The sequence below is a fragment of the Drosophila virilis genome, chromosome 5, assembly GCF_030788295.1.
Source record: "Drosophila virilis strain 15010-1051.87 chromosome 5, Dvir_AGI_RSII-ME, whole genome shotgun sequence".
In the NCBI taxonomy this organism is placed as follows: Eukaryota; Metazoa; Arthropoda; class Insecta; order Diptera; family Drosophilidae; genus Drosophila; species Drosophila virilis.
In genome coordinates, this window is record NC_091547.1 from 20,862,199 (window position 1) to 20,884,549 (window position 22,351).

Here is a 22,351-nt window from a genome sequence, read left to right on the forward strand (position 1 = left end):
TCCTGCCAAAGTGGTTTTCACAGTCATTTAATTACCAGCTAATTAACTGTTGTATGCACAGCTACTGACCAGCCGCAACATCCTTTTTAAAGAGTACGGTTCAGATAGGCGAATAAATTTATAGTGTTTGTTAACTCCAACGGAAATTTACAGTTTTTCAATAGATTTTCAATTGAAAATTCAATTTACTAAATCATTTTTGTTGGTTTAGTTAAAGCGAATGCCATAGATTTCGTCCCATTTTTATGTGTTTCCAATAGCATATTGTCTTTTACTGATTTACACGATTTTTTGCATATTTTTTGGTTTTTTAGGATTTTTATAGTGTTGATTAACCCTGGCCGAAATTCCTTTCAATAACAATTTAACAGTATTTATTATTTAATCATTCATATAAGGCGTACACTCTGCACTTCCCTTCTAGTATTGTGATTTTATGTCTATTTCTTAAATTTCTGCGCATATTTTCCTTATATAGTAGCGCACAAACTGTACCTGTATTGCAGTGTTGTGAAACGCCAGCAGAAATCTTTTTGATATGAAATCTCACAATTTTGATTTAACTATAAAATTAAATTCGCTTTAATTTCTCTTTAGTTTCACTTCTTTAATTAATAATACGTCTTAGTTTATCGCATACCAAATCTTTGCAAAGTGAAGCGCGCAATATCTATCATCTTGTTAAATAATAATAAAAATGATCATTAAAAAAATTAAGCAAAACAAAACAAGAGCTATTTTCTTAGAATTTTAATCTGAATAGGAGCAATTTGGAAATTTGCATTCACAAAACTGCGAATTAAAATTCTCTACATCATTTTAAAATAAGAATTTGTGAGAAACAACTGTTTCAAATATTACGTTTGGAGAAAGGTTCTGAATAGAATACATATCCTATAGAATTTTTCCAAAAACCGCTTCTTATTTTGGGTATTCTTTTTGGAGTAAGCTTCTAAAGAGAATACACATCCTACGAAACCTTTAAATAATGCTTTTACTTATTAGGGGTACTCCCCTTGAACGATTCCAAACTAAATACATATCCAAGAGAATATTTCAATAAGGGATTTCCGTTTGCACTAAGCTTCTAAATAGAATACATAACCTAAAGAATATTACGAAGATACTTATTAGGGGTATTCCGCTTAAAGTTAGCTTTACGAATTATAATTTAACATTAAGCAAAACTTTCTTTAGCCTTCCACTTAACCTATGCAGCAGCTGGAAACTATTGTGCAGAATATTTTCTCTGCATATGCATATGTTGCAGGTTATCCTTGTGTTATCCTTAACATTGAGGCACATATATATAATATATACACATATTATGTATATATGTATATATATATATATTATATTTGTTACCCAAAAGTGCTGCAATTGAGTTGTGTACCAAAAATTTAAGAGGTCTTGAGCCATTTTGAACCCAAAGGTAGTCGACAAATATTTGAACAAAGTTTTTTGGGGGGTCTACCTGACCCTGCACCTGCTGACCCCGCTCTGCTGCAGCCAAGCGTAGCCAAACGCAAAATTAATTCCAGCCTCCGCTGTCCCGGCACAAACTGAGCAGAGCCTGGCAAAACTTTTAGCTGCCTTCTTTGCTATTCTCCGCCAGGCTCATTGTTATTGGAATGTCTATGCGTGCCCTACCCTCTTTCACTTTTTCTTCACGTTTTTTGCGCGTTTGCCATGGGTGTACTTTGATTTCGTCATCAAATATGTAACGCATATTTATTTCATTCAGCCTCCTTTATCATGTTTCTCCTGGTTAGACGATCAATTTTAAAGGAGATTACAGAGATAACAGTAATAGTATTTGGCAAGGGTATTTCAACTTCGTTACCTTCGGTTGCCATTTCTTCTATTTTTTTTTTATAGTATTTGCCCCGTTTGCTTTTGTTATAGTTATAGCTGTTGTTACCTCAGTTTCCTTGTCCTTGGCTGCCGTTCGTCAATGCTCGCCAAAGTCGTCGTCATCGTCGGCGTCGTCGCTTTTTGCTTTCCTGCCTGTTTGTCTTGTGCCTGGTTCCTTCCTGGTTCCTGCTCGACGTAAACGTGCGTTGTTTCCTGCTCACACACAGATTCGCTTGTCCTGGCGCGTCCTGTGCCGTGTGCGCGTTTGCCTTTGGCTCAACTTGGGCTTTTTCATCTTTGCCCCTGGCTTTTTCAGGCTGCGATTTTTCCTTTTTATTATTGTTGTCTCTTTACATAGCCAACAATTAACGATTTAAAACTGAGGAATTAAACACAACAACAACAGCAACAAGGACAACAACAAATAGCTGGCAGGTAAGTTCTGAGCAGCATTATACGATATCTTTTATGCCCACAACAGGTGTTCCATCTATTCTATCCGTTTTGCTTTTGTGCGAAAAATAAAAATCAAAGCTAGCCTTTTGATTGATTGCTAGAGCTTTTGACACATGGCCTCACCTGTCTCACATGACGTATGCGTAATGCGCGTCAGCTCAGCAACTAAAACAAATTCAATCAACTCCAGCTAGTTCAACATTTTGCCCCAATAAGTAGGCAACACACGCAGGCTGAATTCAACATCAAAATTGATACCAGCAACTCTTTAAACAGACCTTGTTTTGCCAAGCAGCTAAAGTCAAGAAGCTGCCATTGATTCCTGTCCGGCTAACTGATATCCTATTGAAACTTTGTCGGAAACTGACGGATCGGGCCCCTATATGCACTTGCCTAAAATTGAGGGCACATTTTGGATAAGATAGTGCCCAGATTTTTGGCATATAAACTTATTTATACAGATCGCAACCCAAACAAAAAGTAATTTCGGAATTTTTAAAATTTTTTAATAAGTATTCAAAGCACTTCTAATTCGAAGGAGCACTGCATTTTATTAAATATGCTTTCTTATTTCTTAGGCTGAAGCTTCAAAAGCTGTTCATGTCCTACTTTTTCAACCACTTTAAAGTGGTTTTCAGCTCTGTTCGGCTTAAATACGTGAGGCAACAATCTGGAGTAAAACACATTTTTTTTTCTTCAATTTAAAGCATAGTCGCAGCGCAATCTGCCTAACTCAACGAGAGGCAATTGCACAGCAAATAAATAATAAAATAAATTCAAATTTATATGCTAACAAAATGATGTTATCCCGTTTTAACCACATTCTTATTGCAAGTAGATTTCAGTGGTATTTATGGAAGAGATTTCCGGAAAAAACGTCTGACACGGCGTCAGATACAAATGCCAAGCATTTGCATTTGGCCAGAAGACATCCGTCGAATGACGCAAATCAAAGTAAATAAATAAATCAATCAGAGAGCGATAAAAAAAAAAAATGAAAGAAGAAACAAGAATCTGCAAAATTGAATTTCCTGACCTTGGCCAATAATAAATAAAGATTAATGTTGGCAATTTTTTCAGTTTTTACTTAAGCTCATTTGGGAATTGTTTTTATTATAAATATGTGTTGTATATACTTATATTTAGGTCTCACGTGTGTGCTTAGTGCACAGGATGCACGTCCTTTTGCGGACACATTTTACCCTGAGTAAATGCTGCGAACTTTGACCTACACACCAGCCACCACAACAATAACAATATCAACAGCAACAACAATGCTTAGCTAAGTTGTTAAACAGCTTGTGCAAGTCCCCTTGTTTCCTGTACCCTTTATCCTTTATATCCGACTCTTTGCCTTGTCGACAACCGAGCCCCCGCCCCTCCGGCTGCCCAGCATTATGCCACGCCCACACCGCAGTGGTACGTATTGTTTTTATGGCTTTTACAGCTACAATTTTTACGACAATGCAACTGCAGCTGTGTGTGTGTGTGTACGAGTGTGTGCGAGTGTGTGTGTGTCTCACTGATTGTATTAGTTATTTTGCGGCTAACATTGACATTTATGTGTTTTTAAGCGCAAACTTCAGCTTAAAGCCAACAACAATAATATTTCACAATAGAAAATATTTATGCCACACATCTGAATATTAATTTAAAATGCAGATTTCTGCTGGATTAAATAGGTAAAACGGATTGTGAAGAACTTGTCTGGAGTTGGGCACGTCCTAGCCACTAGCCCAACTTTTTTGCTGACCCAATTTTCCTTTAACCGGCAGCAAAAGGCTTTTCGGAAAATATATCTACACTTAATCAGCTTCACAGATTTATATATTTATTTATATATTCAATCAGGTTAAGTCACCGAAACTATAAAAGCTAAGGACTTTTAATAATGAGCACAACTCCTCCTCCTTCGCCCGCCCAGATCAAATTTGCTTCAAATAATCGATAAATAGACTTCATACCCATAACTAAACCAATGACCGCACAGATCAAGTTTGCCTTCAATAAACGATAAGTTTAATCGTTTTCATAAAATCGATTGGCAGGTTTCTTCTTAAGTATTTATATTCTATTCTTCTTAAGTATATAAATTCTTATATAAACTAAAAAAGCTAGAGATTTTAAATTATAAAAAAGATTTTTAATTTGAAACACAGCTTCTCTTCCTCAGCCCAGATCAAATTTGTTCAAGTAATCGATCTGTTTCTTTGTTTCCATTTCAATTAAAATCGATATAGATATTGTTCTTTGAACATAAGATCTCGCAAAGTTCTTCAGATATACGATTGAATAATATGATGATGAGTTGATCCTTTTATAAAAAACGAAAGTTTTGAAGGGTTTTTTAATTTCATTTCATGTGCACAATTGGTAATTGGCTTCTGAAATTTTTTTAAATATTTATCGAAAATGTGCTAACCGTCTTCTTGTTTTTATTAAGGCTCTGCAGATCTTTAACTTAGTCGAACCGCATTTTAAAGCAATTAATTCTATTTAAAAGTTAATTCAATGCTTTAATTATAATATCTTGTCAATTAAACAAAAGGCTTGTTAAGGCTTTTGAAATGCCCAGTTAATGAAATTCCTTAAAATAATCTTTTGTTTTGCGTTATCATCAATCATGTTTTAAGTAAATTGTTTTTACACACACACGTACACAATTTGTGCCCCTATATGGCATTTATTGCCATGGTTCATACTTTTTGCACACATAGAATTCCTGTCTGATGTCCGCCCGACCGTACATTACATTACGCTGTCACATGACTAGCACACACTTTTCCCAAATGACAGACACATTTCTGTTCTCCATTCACCTGTTCTGTCAGCCAAATGCACATTGCACACGATAAAACTAAGCAGCTGACAATGACAGCCAACTGATAGAAATAATAACTATTGTCATTCGATGGCGTAAAGAATCTCAAAGTGTGTGCTACATAACTTTTCTTAGAAGAAACTTCAGCTCTGGTTAGATAGTTAAAAAGATAGTGTAAAAAGATGAATTTCTGTGAGCTAAAATCAAACTAAGATAATTGCATGCCAGGCACATATAATTTAATAATGCTTAAAATATTTGTTGAAATAAAATAATTGTTTTCATATTCTCAAGTAATTGTTGTTCTAAAAACTCAGAATTCGAACTAGTAACTTTTTCAATAACGGTTCAATGTTCGTTTCACTTTTTTGTTTCAACTTCCAATTTCACGAGTTATTTTAGACTATACTTGTTTTTTTTTTTATATATCGATTTAAGTATAATTTATATTTCATTTTCGTAATGTTAGAAAAACGAAAAGTTATATTTTAAAATTTAAATGTTGTGTTCCGATTCAGCTTTAGAATCGAACGATTACTTCTTGCAAAAATTCATAAGCTTAAGTTTTGCTTAAAAAATCTGCTCCGATCGCGAAGCTTTACGGTTCAAAGTGTCGATGGTAATTAAAAAGAAAATTCAAATATAAGCTCGGTAGAGCTGCGGAAGACTTTTTATAATGCTCTATTGGCGCTAACTAGAACGAACTAATCAAACTACCCCCAAGCGAAAAGGTAAAGTAAAATGCATTTCATGGCCACGTACCTAATCGCAATTGAATTCAGCGTCATCTCGAGCGCGCTCCACACGCTCCACGCGTGGGTCGAATGACATCTCATCCGCCTGCTCGTCGCTGCTCAGCTCGTCCGAGCTGTTCGCACGCTTTGCAACTCTGCCCGGGATATAACCTTTATGCAGCAAATACGCTTCAAAGTTGGCAATTCGCGCACGACGCTCCTTTTCCAGAAGATGCAGCTTCTCATGATGTGGTTTCATGAATTTGTAGAAACCAAAGTCGAGTGGATATGTGACAGCCAGAGACTTGAGCAGGCTCACATAGACGGTGCGACCCTGCCTGTGATGCCTGAGCTGCTGGTAGGCGCAGTGTGTGTTCAATATAAACTGATAAATGGGCGTGGCGCTTGTGCTAAGTGTCCAGAAGGCAATGCAACAGCCATTGTGCAACAGTGCCTCATAGGGCAAGTTATCTTCGGGCAGCACAATCTGCAGTTCCAGCGTGAAACGCGTTTGATAGTACAGCACCTCAGGGCGCAGGACACGCGCCGAAATGTGTAGCTGCATATCATGAACTTTATCGCTGACCGCAACCGATTTTCGTTTGTTCCTGCGCCGCACAGTCACTGGCGCAGTTGGCGGCAGCTTCGACTGCGGATCCATGATGTTACTGTGCAAAGCTTCGGGCTTGTGCTTTGGGTCAGCTGCCAGCAGCTGCTCCTGTGAGCACTTGTCTTTCAACTCCATTAGCGTGCAGTTTATTAGGCATTTGTATAAAGCTTCTATGCTTTCAGCCGGCTGCTGCAGTTCCTGTTCGGTCGGTTTTCTTTCCGTACATTGCTGCTGCGCCTCTTGTTGATTTTTCTCAAGCTCCAAACGCATTCTATTATCCTTGCCCAGCTGCATGGCCATTTTGGCAAAGATGCCGCATCTGCTGGCGAGCGGCGTGGCTGTCAGTAGCTTTGGCATTTCCCGTGGCTGAGCCACTTGAGGCTCTAGCATGGCCTGGTTGCTATTCTGCTCCAAGAATTGCAATTGTTTTGCCACAACCTGTTCGCATTTCTTGGCCAATTGCTTGCGCAACAGCTGCTGGCACATGGTCAGGCGACGCACATGCATCTTCAGACTGGGCGCATAGCTCGTCAAGGCTAAATCCTGAACGAAGAGCGTGTGCGATAGCGCCAGCACAATGCGTGCCTGCAAGAAATTGGGCTGCGGCACAGCATTTAACCACGCCGCACATTGCTGGCCATCCTGTTCGTGCCAGCTGCGTTCGCCTGTGTGCGGCACCAGGCCCAGAATGCGCAGATCCATGGCTAGCGGCGTCGCCTCACGCAGCTGCTCCGGGCATATGTATAGTTGGCCGCTGGTGGTCTTAAACCGACGCGTGTCCACGTCGAGTGCCTGCACTTCGACATCCACATCGGTACGCGAGAGATTCACCTGAGCAATGTGCGCCACGCGAAGTATGCGCACACGCTCATAACCATTGGCATTGCGGTAAATGCAGATTTCTTTGGCCTGAGGCGGCCAGTGACGCACACACTGCTGCGATTGCAGCAGCTGCAGCTGCAGATCCAGCGTTGCGTCACGCGGCACCCTTTGCCAGCTGCCGCCAAGCGGCAAATGCTCCAACAAACGCACACAGTAATGCGCCGGCGTATAGACGCGTATCAGCTGTAGCTTGACATCGCCGCCGGCGGGCAGCGGTACCGCCAGCTGGCGATCCTGTGGCAGCAGCTGATGACGCTGCTCGCACTGGGCGCCCACACAGCCGCCCAGGCTGAGAAGTAGATCACACAATGCCGGCTCATTGCACTTGGCGCGCTCCAGCTGCGCGCGTATGTGCCGCGCAAGCTGCACGATGCGCTCGTCCACATGCTGATGCATTTGCAGAAAATCCACCAGACGCGGCAGTTGTTTGTGGTTGCTCTCGTCGAGCAGCACCAGCGAGAGTAGCGTATCTGAAGTCGAATAGACATGATGATGTGCTTCTTAATGTCAGAGCAACTCACCTGGCTCCGACTGCTCGCCCGGCTGTGTGAGTGCCAATCTATTGCGCAAATTGTCCGCCAGCGCCAGATGTCGCAGCTTGAACAGGCTCCAGTTAGCGCTCATGCTGTAGTGCAGTAGCGTGTGCGCATGTCGTATATCCAGCTCCGGGCAGTGATCGGTGCAGAGCAACAGCTCGCCGCGACTGTCCTGCATCCAGCGATGCACCTGTTCGCGCACAGCCAAGTCAGCCGTCTGGTAATAGGGTAAACAACCATAGCCATGCGCTTTCAGTGTCTGCACCAGCTCGCATATGTCCGCATCCGTGTGACAATTGATGACAGTGCGACGCAAATGCGGCGGACGCTCATGCAGCACACGCAACAGCTCCTCCGACTTGGCGGCCCGTCGCAACAGTGAGATGCGCATCCGTGTGCCCCCATAGACAGCCGCCTCCAGCACATCGCCAAACAGGACCATGGGCTGCGAATTAAACTCGCGCAGCATGTGCAGCAGCTTCGGCTCATACGACTGCGTGTTGATGACCAGCTGGGGACGTTGCTGCTTGGTCAGCAGCAGCAGCTGTTGATGCGCCTCTTGCAGCTGATCCGCCGGCATCAAGTCCACATCGTCGTAGGCCACAAAGCGCAAAGAAGGCAACTTGACGCCATTCCCGCATAGCCATAAGAACTGCGCCGGCGTGGCCACCAGGCAGCCGACGCCGTTAAGCAGGCGCTGAAAGAGCTCCGGTGTGCGGGCCGAGGGCACCGTCAGCACCAACGTCAGCCACTCCTCGTTCTTGGCCTTGCGCAGCATTGCATTGCACAGGCTGCCAGTTTGCTGCACGCGATCCAAATCTGCGACTAGCACCAAGGCAATGGGGCCCTGCAGCTGCCAGCAGCGCTGCATGCGACGGCGCTGTTCCGTCAAGGTGGTGCACACCACCTGGCACAACGGCGGCACGTAGCTCAGAGTGCGTCCACTGCGCGGTGCACTCACAATAACAGCGCCATGGCCCTCACCCTGGCCGAGGTGGGGCCAGGCGTAGCTTTGCAGTCGGAGCAGCTGCGTAAATCTCAGGCGGCGCATGGCAATCAGGATGTGTGGCAGAAAGGACACTTCGTTCAGGTGGCGCGCCGGCTTTAGGCGCACATTCGAGTGGGCCACCGCGTACTCTGAGCAATTGGCCACCAGCAGCGGTCGAGTGTGCCGCGCAAATGGAAAGCTCTCCTGCACCCCATAGTACAAACTATCTGAATCGCTGTTGCTGTTATTGTCCGTAGGACACTTTTGCGGCTTCGGTGTCATGGCCAAATCGCAAGGATATTGAAACTCTACCCTATAAATCCGCAAATTTCCCAATTTGTAAACAGGCAAAATGGAAGCCTTACTAAGTTGGCTGCGCTTGAGCCGCTTATTGGACAAACTATCGATGCAGGCATCGAAGCAGTTATCGATACTCTGCATGGATATGTTGTGACCTTTTGGTATTTATTGACGCGATCTTTTTGTCAAGGTAAAGGAGCACTCGTACCTGTTAGAGTATATTTCGCACTGCTTGACTGTTATCATGCAGCATACAGCTTAAGATTGATTGATTTTGACATTAAATCGATAATATGCATTGAAGCACATTCCTATTACAAGGTGTTCCATGTTTGCAAGCCTAAAACTACAAGAGTGTGACCAGCGTTAAAAGCTTATCGTTATCGCTAACACTCTGAACGCTCTGTTATAATCTGCTGTACGATCAGGCCGCTTAGAATTTGTCTGGCTACACGACAGCCATGACAAGGGCAATTCTGGCTGTTGGGCAAATGCTGCAGCGTTGGTGGACTTTGCAGACGACGTCTCATTTCCGTCAGCCGCTTTTTATCAGTACGTGACTTGCAGTAGACGACGCTGTAGATGATAATGCCTGACAGTGTTGCCAGATAAGTGAAATTAACAGTTGGTTATTTCGAAAATTGAAACCCACCTCCACCAACGATGAGTACGTGCAACAGCAGGGCTACAAAGGCCACCCTCGTCAATGGATCCACAGGAATATAAATGCTATTTTTATCGTTAATGTCGCTAATAATTCTATAGCCACTCGAATTCGTTGTTGCATTATCGTCCTCCTCCACTGATTGTGACTCCGTTTGCCAATAATCGTCTGCAACAAACAAATTGAAATAAATTTAACTTTCAGGCAGCTGACCAAGTTATTCAACTTGCCTGTAAAGTTGCTCGTTTCAAAGAGTTGCGGATAACCAATGAGCAGCACCAACAGCAACAGCAACTTTTCCACATTTTTACTTTGTGTCGCCTTCATATTTACTGTATTGTACTTTCTTTGGCTTATGCGAACAAACTAAAGCTACCAGCAGCAAACACTTTGGCATGAAGTCTTCGCTAAGCTTCATTTAAATGGGAAAACAGCTGTGGGAGAAGGTACGAACATTTAGATTGGTCGTTACAAGATAAAAACATCAAATGCAGATATGATAAGCACTTTGTGAAACTGTTTCGCAAGATTTTGCGACAACAGACATTTCTAGGAGATGGTCCGTGCCGAGGTCTGATTTATTGTTTTATATAAAAATATATATATGTAAATAAGTTAACATGTACTTTCACAAAATCTTACATGCGCACAAGTGATTTTTTGATGGTAGAAATATTAAAATAACAAAATCGATTTACGTTTGGTATACCAATATACACACAGACATTCTTACACCCATACATACATAAATAACTACATACATATATACTTACATATACACATACATATATTATTAACATACATATATACATGCACATATATACATACATACATACATACATTCATACATGCATAAATAGATATATATATGCATGCATCCATGCATACATGCATACATACATTCATACATGCATAAATAGCTATATGCATGCATGCATGCATACATACATACATACATAGATACATACATACATACATACATACATACATACATACATACATTCATACATTCATACATTAAAACATAGATACACACATATGTGTACATTTAAATATGCATACACACGAGCCTATACATGCATACATACATACATACATGCATGCATAAATATATATATACATGCATGCATGCATCCATGCATACATATATACATTCATACATGCATAAATAGATATATACATACATACATACATTCATACATTCCTTAAAGTTTAGAAATAATTTTTCCAACCATTTTACTTTTGAAAAATAATTTCAATCTTTGTTTATACCATGCTACTGTGATTGAATCCAATCGCACGCAACTAAAATAATTGCCAATTCTTCCTAAGCACCCAATTCATCCACTCACAGAGGGGAGATTGTTTAACCAGAACAAAGTGTAAAACGAACACATATATAGATGCTTATTTTTAAAAGTGAATTTATGAAAGTAATTTCTTAAAAGATTATACATAATTAAAGGCTTCAATTGTCGTCGATTTGCTTAGACCTATTACAATATTTTATTTAAAGTAAATTGTAAAGTAAATCACTTGGCATTCGAGTCAACATTCCGTGGCATTCAGACAATCCTCCAGGCAGATGACATTCCTCGTCTGGCAGCAGCCACGGCACAGGCAATCCACGGCACCGGGCGTATGCAGAAAGGTCACTTCCACGACACGGGCCGTTTCGGCGGGTAGTGCTGGCCACACAATACTCTGCGTGCGCGGAGCATAGGCGTCCAGGCTCGCAGCCTTGCGACGCGATCTGCGGCAACAGCTGCAGCAAAGACATCCTTTTTTAAAAAATGGCAACCAGTCAGAACCCTCTCAGCCAGTGCCGAGCACCAAAACTTACCCAGACAGCCGAGCAGCGTTAAGGACAGCGTGCATAGACCGGTCAGAAAGAGTATCCTGTGACTGTAGTAGGCAGCATTTACCGTGGGCATAGTCAGTGCAAGGTTCTGGCTCGGACTCGCACTTATATAGCGGGACTCGCACATCGTTTGACAGACTATGATTAATAATGCCCAAGTAATGGAAATGCATCGTGTGCGCTCGCCCAAATCCATTTCGTTAATGACTAAAAAGACTTGGCAACTGTTGCAATGCGAATGCACTTCTTCTGGTTCTGGTTGGGGCTACTCGCAGAAATCGCCCGGCACCCCAAATGCAACAAAAAAAATAGAAACAAAACAGTTGTGCGAGGCAAAGTGACATCGCAGCCAGTCGACAGCCAGAAGCAGCTAAAGCCAACAGCTTACATTGAGTTTAATAATAAAAGTAAATGCTTTAAACAGAGAACAACTGCAGAAGCCAGAAAGCCGTAAAGCTATTTTAACCATACAACACAGAGTTGGGACAGCTCGAAGACAAGCTTGTGGCCATTCATTTTTTAGATTTCTGGTCCAATGTCGACTTCGTTTTTGTTCGGGTCCGAAACACGAAATCATAAAGAAAAGAGTGGTTCGTGTCAGACGCAAGCCAATAACAGAATTTTCTTTTGAGCCCATCTGAAAAAAATTTGGTCTGACCGAACTTAAGGTCAAAACATGACCAACAATGCGCCAAGCACCAAAATCACTTGAGTTTTGAACAAGTTAATCCAGTTTAACGATTTACCAAGGATTTGATTGCTGCTGATTTCAGACAGAAAACGAAGCATTTGCAAACTTTAAAATTCACATATATACATATAAGAAAAACTGCTTGGCCTGACTGACTGAAAAACTTACAGACTGGCTGATTGACTGACTGATTGATAAGCCGCAAGAACTAAGAAGCTAAAAGTTTTACTATAGACGCGGTTTTTGTAAAATTCCACCACATTTTTACGATCTGATCGACTTCAAGCTCTCCAAAGATCGTTTTTTACAGTTTTCGGAAAATCCATTCCCACTTGTTAAAATGGGGAGTCAACAATTTTCGTAGCCTCTTTATGAACTTTCATTTGAGACGAGTTTAAGACATTTGCCAAGCCTAGGAATCGGTTGTCTTTAAAATGAGGACCTCTCTGTCTTAAGGCTACAGGCCGCCTGAAAATCACGACAATACAAATAAGCAAAATTGAAAGACCAGAGAGAGCATTTAGTGTCCAAATTGTTGCCGCGTGCCAAGTTGGATGTCATGAAATTCAAGCTGTACAAGTGCCAGGCCGTTTTTCCGGGCTTTGTTTGAATTGCCAATATTTCATGTTGGTGTATTTTGCTTGCCATAAAACGTGCCAATGTTGGCAAAATGTTTCACAGACAATGGAGAATTGTTCATTGAAATTTATACAAAAGCTTGTATCGATGAATTGTGGCAGCCTTTCAGGCGCCAAGCCACATTCAAGTGTTGATTTGCCAGACGTGCGGCTAAAGTTTTTGGCATTTGGATAATGTTATTATAAACGAACGTGTCTGAGCGCCGGGATAACTCAATTGTCAGAAGAGAGCACACCAAAAAGTCTGTGCGAAGAAATCTATGTTACCTGTTATACCTGTATCTGTATCTGCAGCTGGTCATCATTCATGCTGTCATCTTTAAAAACGGGCCAAGCCACGCCTCGCCGCCCGCTGTCGCTGGCTGTTAAATCAGAGCGCGCGCACTCGTCATAAACCAAATAAGCAGTTGAGAAATTACATTTAAATTGCAAATTTTAAGCAAAGAAAAAACATATGCACACACACACTCGCACACACGCACACCACATGGAACTGCGCTCGTCTGCCAAAATTTATGCGCAAGGTAAAAAAAATAATAAAATAAAGAAAAATCAAAACAAAAAAAAAAAAATAATAAAAAAGAAAAAAACAGAAAAAAGCGTCAAAACAGCGCGCTCAAAAACTTTTGATAAAAACATTAATTCACTTAGTAAGTGTCCCGATTCTGGGCGCCACTTTTTCCTGTTCGTGTTGCTGTTGTTGTTGTTGTTGTTGTTATTTTCATATTTTCTTGCCTTAAGCTGTTGAAATTCAAATGAAATGCATTTTGTGTTCAAGGCAAGGCGCTTGTAAGTTTTCAGTCGGCGCCATTAAAAACTGGCGACAAATTGAGCGGATTAAATGGAAATGCAATTTGAGTTCCCTTTTCTTTTTGTGTGCGGGTATGGTTGGAAATAATATGCAAATGTCAGCAACATTTGCCAGCAAATCGATGCAATCCTTTCACCAAAAAAAAAAAAAACTATATATTTAAGTTTAGAATAGATTTGACTTGACAAAAATTTACCATTTTATTTGTGATTAACAAGAAAAATTGTCTTTAGAGTAAAATGTATTTACATTTTATCTTTGGATTCCTGTATCGATAAATATGGACAACTTATGCTAATTTCCTAGGCTTGGGTATTATGTGTATTGTGCAAAACAAGGTGGCAACACTGTTAACTGTGAAATAAAATGTTGTAACACGTCTCAAATGAAATTGGGCCGATCGGAATGGTAAACAAAAAAGTTGTATACAAACTGTTTTCACGATTTTTCCACAGATGCGGGTGGAATTACCCGAAACCCCACTCGAAAAATTTAGCTCTTACGGTCAGAACAAACCGTTTTAAATGCAGAGATATATATCTGAAAGATTGATTTTACTTTAGAGCACAATAATGTACTCACTCTTAACATTGTATTAAGTTCTATCATAAGTATAACAAAACCACAAAAGCGGAATGCTAAGCTGCAACAAAAGTATATGTGCTTCCTGCCTTCTCATCGTAACTTACATTTACCATATTTAATTCAAAATCATCTGACTTTCATTTAAATTTCATAAATGTTTAAGCTATCGTAAAGTTATTGCAGAGGCCTTAAGCTTTTAGCTTCCGTTTACTGCAACAGTACTTAGAACTTGAGGTCTGTGAAAACGCGCGGTTGATTTGACTCGTTAAGTTGTTCGCTTAAAAAATATATTTTTGAGCATCTTTTTAGCATTCAATCAACAAAAAATGGCGCATTGCGAATTCATAAAAATCAAGTGAAATGCCACTTTACGCGCATTTTGATTGAGATTTAGCGCTGAATCTGCGATTACCCACAACGACAAGGACTAAACCCGGCGGACAAGGACATCGCTGGCGTCTTGTCACAGTCCTATGAATATTTTATGTAGTTGTGCAAGAGCAGACAGACAAAGACAGAGAGAGAGAGAGAGAGAGTGAAAGACAAGCTGGAGTGAAAATCATTGAAGTATGCCAAAGATTAAATACACTTGTTAAATATAGATTTCAATACGAACAATCAGAAATTAAAAATATATTTAAGTATAGGTAATATCCAAGCCAATGCAAAGCTATTTCCAGAATATCCAAGTCTACTCTTTGTTTTTAGCATTTTGAAGGCTTTAATTTGTTGAGAATTACGAATACAAACGAAAACAATTATATGTACATCTTTTCCCAAACAATATGCAGCATGATACGAAGAACATTTTATAATCCCTATCGATTCTTATATTGTTATACCTTCTGGCTTTATGGCATATTGTCCGTGACAGTTGCAATACATTTGGCAAGAGTATCATAACTGACAAACGATGCAAAGCAAAAGCAAAACGAACAAGTTACGAACTTACACAAGAAAAAACAGCAAAACGCAGCTAGACGTGAAATTTGTTTGTTATGCTGGACCTCTGCAGCTCAAACCTTCTACCAAATGACCCAATAAACCCATTTACAAATTCCAGACAGGTGAATTTCAGGCGAATTCGTAACTGGAATTCGCATCGAACCTAATTTGCATGCGTTGACGATGGTCTCTCTTCGGGGAATGCTGCGGACCTCAGCTCGGGTTTTGACAGCTTTTCTGTTTTCTTTTTTTCAACAGGCCAACAAATAATAGAAGAAGAGCTAAAAAAAAAAATAGTCAGCAGTTTGCTTTACGTGCTGATGTTTCAATGCTAGCTGTTGCTGCAGCATCAAAAAAACTGACCCCATTGCAAATGCAGCAGTATGACACTGTCCAAAGGTCGAGGCTGTTGTCCTTATTTGTTCATTGTATGCAGCCTTCGTAGGATCAAGTTCAAGCGTTTCAAGTTGTACCCCCGCCCGCCCGCTTTGCTGCGCCCATTTCTCACTGACTGATGACCACTTAAAAATTGCCGAGAATTGTGCAACAACAAAAAAATGGCACGACTGAAGGCGACAAACGATTACAGTCATGATGCTGCTGCTGCTGCTGCTGTTGATGATGATGATGATGATAATGTTGAGAATATTTCTGATGAAGTTCTCTTGTGCTACCATTGTAAATAATAGCACACTTTTGACTTGTGCATTAAAATGTGAGAAAGCATGCAAACGCCAAACTTTTACAAGTAGCACAAAGAAACTGAAATGCAAATACGCAAACTATTAAATTTCATTGGTTTATGTCTAAGTATGCATTTGAAAGACTCTGCTACTATACAAGCAAGCATTAAGTGGAAACAGACTGAATTAAATATGAATATATCAGATAACAATTGAATAGAATCAACTAAAAATAGAAAATATAATTACTTGAGACCTTATGAAATGAAAACCTTAGTTACTTTGTGCACAATTCCTTGAATTGAAAACTTTGCCTTTCACTTTGATGCACAGGAAAATCTTAGTTACGATGCCGATAATTGCCACTAAGCGATACCAATTTATTCCCACAAAAGTTACAAGTTCGGGGAAATGTACCCTAAAAACAAATTTTCCACTTTCTTCAATTCAATTAAATTCCCGCAAAAGCGAAAACTACGATGAAAACTCATGTCAAAAACAATTTAATTAAAAATCTGTTAACATAAAAAAGCACACAATAAATTAAAACCATATTCGAAAATCACAAAAAAGCTTCTGACAAACAGTTTATAATTCGCAATTGTTTAAGCAAAAAATTATATACGCTCTGGCGCTGAGATTTCTAGATAGAGCGCTAAATAAACCAATCTATTGAGAACTTTCAGAGCAGTTTTTTAAGCAGCTTTTCTTAACTTACAAATCTTATTCTCATTAAAAGCAAATAAATTCATATAAGTACAAGAAATATTAAACCATTTTTGTTTTTTTTGCCACAGCAATAAATGGTCTAATATTTGTGCCCATTTTCTTGCCAAGGGTATGCAAAAATGTTCAAACAGGAAACGCCTACAGAAAATGGTGACCCTGGAGCTGGGCAATGCGTTTCGTTCCATGCGCTTGCACATTGCAGCCCAAGGTCAATGGCTGTGCGCCTGTGTGTAAACAAGCGAGAGCTACAACAACAACAACAACAACAACAACAACCATAATGAAAAGCGCTCAACAACATTTTCACACTCGAATTGACCAAACAAAAAGAAACGAGCAGCAAGCATCCAAAGCACCTAACAAAAACCAAACAAAAGCAACAACAATAACCCCAACCACATATTCAGTTTTACTCTCGTGCGGGTACCTCATGTCGTATACGTAACACTTAATTGCTACTTTGGGGTTTCTCACACAGACACACAGGCATGTGTGCACACATAGACATGCCGCTGCACATTAATTATATGGTATATGCGGCATGATTCAGCACTTAAAGAAGTTTCCGCAAGTTTTGCCGGCAACTCTTCTAACGGCCAACATCTGGCAACGCTGAAAAATGATGGCAAGGCGCCTGCTATAAACTTTTATAACAGTTCGTCATTTCGTGTGTGTGTGTTTGTGTGTGTGGTTGTGTGTGTGTGTGTGTTTGGGTATGCATTTGATGTTTGTGTTAGCAACAATACAATTTGAAGGGCTATAGAAAGTAGCTGTTATGAGCGATTGTTTTTGGGCAGGGAACAATTCCTTTTGCTTGCATTAGGGGCATTCCCTTTCAACTGCTTTAAGTTGTAAATGTCATTTACAGTTGAGCATTATAATCATAATTATTAAGGAGCCCTTTTTATTAACAGCTTCGGTTTGAATTTGAGCTTTAGAACAATTGAATATTTGGGGAAAAGGGGTTGCTCAGTCCCTCAATGCCCGAGAAATACTTCAAAATTGTTGTCATTTATATTTAATTGAGAACATGAAAAACCCTTCAGCACTTTTGCATGTATTTTAACCCTTAACGTTTTGCTGGCCTAGTAATTTTTTTTTTTTTTTCACAAGAATTTCTTTTAAACCAGCAAAACCATTAGCTAACTTTGCTCTCAACTTATTTAATTAGGTTAATTTTGCATTTGTAACGAGCATCGCCGCACACGAAGGGCAATTTTATGAATTTGCTTTCCAGAAAATAAAAAAAGAAAAATTATGTACATATAATTATGCCACTTTAGTGAGGTTTAATTAATTTGGTCAAGAAATGTGCAACGTTTTAATGTAGGGCAGCATGATGAAGCAAATAAATGTGGCGAAAAATAAATTCTATTCCTTTGAAAAAAAAAAAGCGAAGCGCGCTAAGCGAATCGTCAGTTTTCGATGTTCGAATTTGCTTATATAATAATTAAAGCTTGCTTAACTATTCTTATGAACGTGCTCTGAAGCCTATTTTAAGCTAAACAGCAAGAAAATAACCCTTTCGATACGATTTCGCATACATATATACATAGAAAGAATGTATGAAGTTCAAGCATTTTCATTCATTCTCGAGTCGTTACAAACTAATAATACCCTGTACAGGCTTATGAAAAGTGTATTTAAACTTCGACTTGCCAAAGCAAAGTTTTTCTGTCTTAGTTTTAACAGCCGTCTTTGCAGTTGCGCAATACTTTGAAAACAAATTCGCTCGAAAAAGTTTCGTTCCATAGACTAGAACAAGAAAATCTTCCATAAGCAACAAGAAAGACAACAACTTTTTGTAGATTTCGCAAATTGCTTTAAATTTTTCGTAACTTCGCACTCTTATATCAGCGCGTAAATCAATAAAAACACGTTTAAATCCTGCGCTATTACCAAACTCTTAATGCCATTTTAACTGCATGTTAACAACTTAATAGCTACACTAAAGCCTCACCCCGTCAATGTGCCACAAGCCCACTTGCCCCGGCAGCCATTTAAACTATTTGCAACAAATGCCGACGCCGTTGCCGCACAATTTGCACAAAGCCAAACGATTGTCATTGTTGTTGTTGTTGTTGTTGTGTTGTCTCTCAGTGTGTGTGTGTGTGTGTGTTTTGGTGGAATCCAAGGCTGGGATCTGACTGTGAAGCATATAGCTCCATATATTCGTAAACTGGCCGCAAGCATTGGAATCATTAAAAACTATTTGCTAAGCAAATGCCACAGCACAAAAGCCGCAGCCACAGCCGCAGCCTCGAACCCAGTTTCCAGTTTCCAGTCCCAACAGAGCGCGAATAACAGCAACAAAAATTAAAGAAAGCGTAACAAAAACAGATACAGCAACAATTTGGTTAAAAGCCAGAATAAGTTAAAATGCCAAAAACTTTGTTTTCCAACAATCAGAAAAAAGAACAACAGCAAAAACATAGTAGCAAAAAAAAAAACTCGAATTTTTACAAGCAGAAAATTTATTGTTCTAATCAATGCATAAGCCATGCTAAATTGAGCTGGAATGAAATTAAACTATACGCTGTTATAACACTTAACTAAAATCAACCAGACTTTACTTGACTGAACTTTTCTTTACTATACTGTGAAACTCTCTTGAGAAGAGAGCGTCCAAAAGAGGCGTAAACAGTGAGGCCCGCTTCCTTATGATTAAAAGTAGTCCAAATATAATTCTTTATACTATACTATACTATACTATACTACACTATATTATACCATTTTAAGTGGTATATATGCACATAATACATATAATTTTATGTGTAATGCATAGACGACGATATCTACGTTCCCATAAAGTATCTATATTATAGAACAGCATCCATAGCCGAGTCCGTTCGTCCGTCCTTCAATTTCTTGAAACTTTGCATAGGTCCGTTTGTCTGTTGCAGGTATCTTACACTAACTCGTCATATGGAAGATTCGCTATGTTCCCTACATATGTGCAACATTTTATGAACATTGGCCAACTTTATCATATAGCTGTCATAGGAGCGATCGGTCGAAAGGTAGTTGCTTAATAAAATATTCTGTTTTCCAAACTATTTTTATCAAACTCAACATTTTTGAGCTTTACTGTTCTCGTATGACTGGCGAGCCGATGATATCCTTACTTTCTGTTATTATTATTCCATACATCAATGCATCATCTACCACCTCGTTAAGCCCCTCCTACAAATTACATAGTTATACACAAACTTTTATTATTATATTAAAAACATTTTTTATATTTCATTATGCAGAAGAACTCTAAAGTTCAATTAAAGAATGGTCTAATTTACACATATAAAATGTTATTAAAATTCCCAAACAGCTTAAGCGCTGACTCAATGAAATAATCAAGTGAACTGACAAAAATGTTTGTTTCCTTACCTAAATAGTAAATTCCGCGGCCAGACCTCATAAGCCACATGCAGTAGCGACCACATCCATTAACCTGGCCAACTATAGCCCTAGCCCCAACGCCGGCAACAACAGACATAAAAGCATTCACACCCACACATTTAATTGCACATTTGGTTGCCTAATTATGAAAGTTGTCAACAAATTGCCAACACACAAGAGCAACAACCACAAAGGCCACATTCAAGCCCAAAGACAAAAATGGCGCATAAAAACGTGACCAAGAACTGAGCACTGGGTGTCGGTCGCATCATACATGGCGCATCGTTTATGAGAGCTCAGCCTATTGCATCTCATCTAACAGTTAACAGCACATAATGTTATGGGCCAACACAAACACGCAAGACTCTCTGTGCATGTGTGTGTGTGTGTGTGAGCTGACGGCCTCAAGTGTCATTGACGACACGTCATTTTCTCAAGCATTCATTAATCAGAAATTGCTTGGCAAAAATTGGTCAAAGCGAATTGGATCAAGCATTTTTCCAGCTAGTTGGGAGAAAACAATTTTATTTATAAACAGAAACATTAAATTTCAATGTCGCGCAGCAAAATATTGATTTTATAATTTTCAACCAATTTTTCCGTATTTTAAAATCAAATATTTTGTTTGTCAAATTGTCAAATATGCACAACAAATTGCAGCTTTGTGAAATTAATATGTTTGATAAGGATTAAGATTTATTTAGAAATAGAATTTACAACTTTTTCCACCTTAAATTAAACTCAAAGTTGCTTTAAAACATTATTTCAATTTGTATGCATACAAAGTATTGCAGAAAAATGACCGAAATTGAAAATCTAATAAAAATATTTAAGAAAAATTAGAAAAATAATCTTTTAGAACATATATGAAAAATGCAGAAAAATATTAAAATAAAACAACAAATTAATCAAACAATAGTAAGCTTTAAGACTTTTGGCTAATTGGTAATGCAAACAAGATTCTTGCTATATTCAATATTTTGCTGTAGTTTGCGCAACATCAATATGAAAATCTAACATATTATTTGCATTTACCTGTGCAACACAAAATAATCTGCATCAAGGTTCAGCATTATTTTCTCTATTTTACCCATTTTCTCAATTTCCCTTGGACAGCATCTTTTGTTAACGAACTGTAAGGTAAAACCTTTGCAATATGTAAACATAACCATAAAGCTAGCTGCCCTTGTTACAACCAACTCTGCTGTCTGATAGCTGCCCGCCCACATTAGCATCAGTTGAGTTAATTTAAAATATATTCTGCATACAACGCATTTATTCATATTTATATATGCCATTTTTTTGTATTCTTTTTGAATGTCAATGTGAAGGTTTTTCCCATATTTATTATATATATATATATATTTAATTTTTTTTTTTTTGTTTTTGCACGCGGCTCTTTTCAATGCCAGTCAGAGTGCAAAATGAAATGAATCGATGCAGCTTTGATGCCAATATTTTCACACCCATCGAATGGGATCGAAAATGAAGCTGGCGGCTGTGTGGGCAGCAATAGTTGGAAATTTTCGCTATTTATATGAGCTAATTAGCGTGGTATATTAACTATTTAAATGCAAATTGAGATGCCAAATTTAACACACAAAAAAAGCATGACGAAAATATTATGCACAACAAATGTAAAATTCTCACGCTAATTGAACCTGAAATTCCAATTTAAATAGTATTTGCGCAAACTGGAATTAAGTTCCTATAATTCTCCCTCTCTCTCTTTCTCTCTCTTTCTCTGTGTCTCTCTATCTCAACCCTTTGTTCAGCATCATTAACCAAATTGTCTATCTTTTGTTTCTAGCAGTGCCACAAACATGACCTAAGGGCACAGCTTAAGCCACGCCCCATGGACACAAGGCCAACACAAAAGGGCCAAACACAAGCTATGCAATCGTTGGCCACAACTGAGCGCCATCTGTTCGAAAATTTGAATTTATGAAGCAAGTGACATAAATCACAAAACAGATACCCAAAAAGCTGCAACACAAAACAGCAACGCAAGAGACACAAGCCAGAGAATAGTATGCAATTAGCAGCAACAATTGTGGCACAACATGGATAAGAAATCAAAGACGAAATCTAAAACGAAAAGCCTCAAGCCGAACAAAGAGTCAAGCACGCAACTGGATGTGGATCTATGGGAGGTAATAACGAAAGC

The 22,351-nt window shown here is 39.3% G+C and overlaps 3 protein-coding genes across 3 annotated transcripts in view; 1 reads left to right on the forward strand and 2 right to left on the reverse strand.

The window, feature by feature from the left end:
- Positions 1-22,351, forward strand: part of GlyT (Glycine transporter) — a 41,263-nt gene that overhangs the window by 633 nt on the left and 18,279 nt on the right. The window contains 2 exon segments of the mRNA XM_032437207.2: positions 2,213-2,289; positions 21,995-22,337. Of these exon segments, the coding sequence (XP_032293098.1) occupies positions 22,248-22,337 (90 nt within the window). The 5' untranslated portion in view covers positions 2,213-2,289; positions 21,995-22,247.
- Positions 5,575-9,337, reverse strand: BoYb (Brother of Yb). Its single transcript, XM_002049215.4, has 2 exons — positions 7,879-9,337; positions 5,575-7,827 (listed from the first exon to the last, which is right to left on the reverse strand). Exons 1-2 carry the CDS (start codon positions 9,320-9,322, stop codon positions 5,894-5,896), a joined length of 3,378 nt encoding a protein of 1,125 aa, XP_002049251.2. The 5' UTR covers positions 9,323-9,337; the 3' UTR covers positions 5,575-5,893.
- Positions 9,360-12,160, reverse strand: LOC6625176 (uncharacterized). Its single transcript, XM_070209568.1, has 5 exons — positions 11,689-12,160; positions 11,397-11,610; positions 10,076-10,211; positions 9,834-10,013; positions 9,360-9,773 (listed from the first exon to the last, which is right to left on the reverse strand). The coding sequence occupies exons 1-5, from the start codon at positions 11,877-11,879 to the stop codon at positions 9,568-9,570; spliced, it is 927 nt and encodes a 308-aa protein (XP_070065669.1). The 5' UTR covers positions 11,880-12,160; the 3' UTR covers positions 9,360-9,567.

Excerpts from the sequence above, each read along its gene's own strand:
- BoYb (XM_002049215.4), bottom strand. The coding sequence starts at position 9,322 with ATGCAGAGTATCGATAACTGCTTCGATGCCTGCATCGATAGTTTGTCC. Across the intron at positions 7,828-7,878 it reads GGGCGAGCAGTCGGAGCCAG|ATACGCTACTCTCGCTGGTG; the intron begins GTGAGTTGCTCT and ends ATTCGACTTCAG.
- LOC6625176 (XM_070209568.1), bottom strand. The coding sequence starts at position 11,879 with ATGCATTTCCATTACTTGGGCATTATTAATCATAGTCTGTCAAACGAT. Across the intron at positions 10,212-11,396 it reads GTCTGAATGCCACGGAATGT|TTTGTTCGCATAAGCCAAAG; the intron begins TGACTCGAATGC and ends TGGTAGCTTTAG. Across the intron at positions 9,774-9,833 it reads CGTACTCATCGTTGGTGGAG|GCATTATCATCTACAGCGTC; the intron begins GTGGGTTTCAAT and ends CAACACTGTCAG.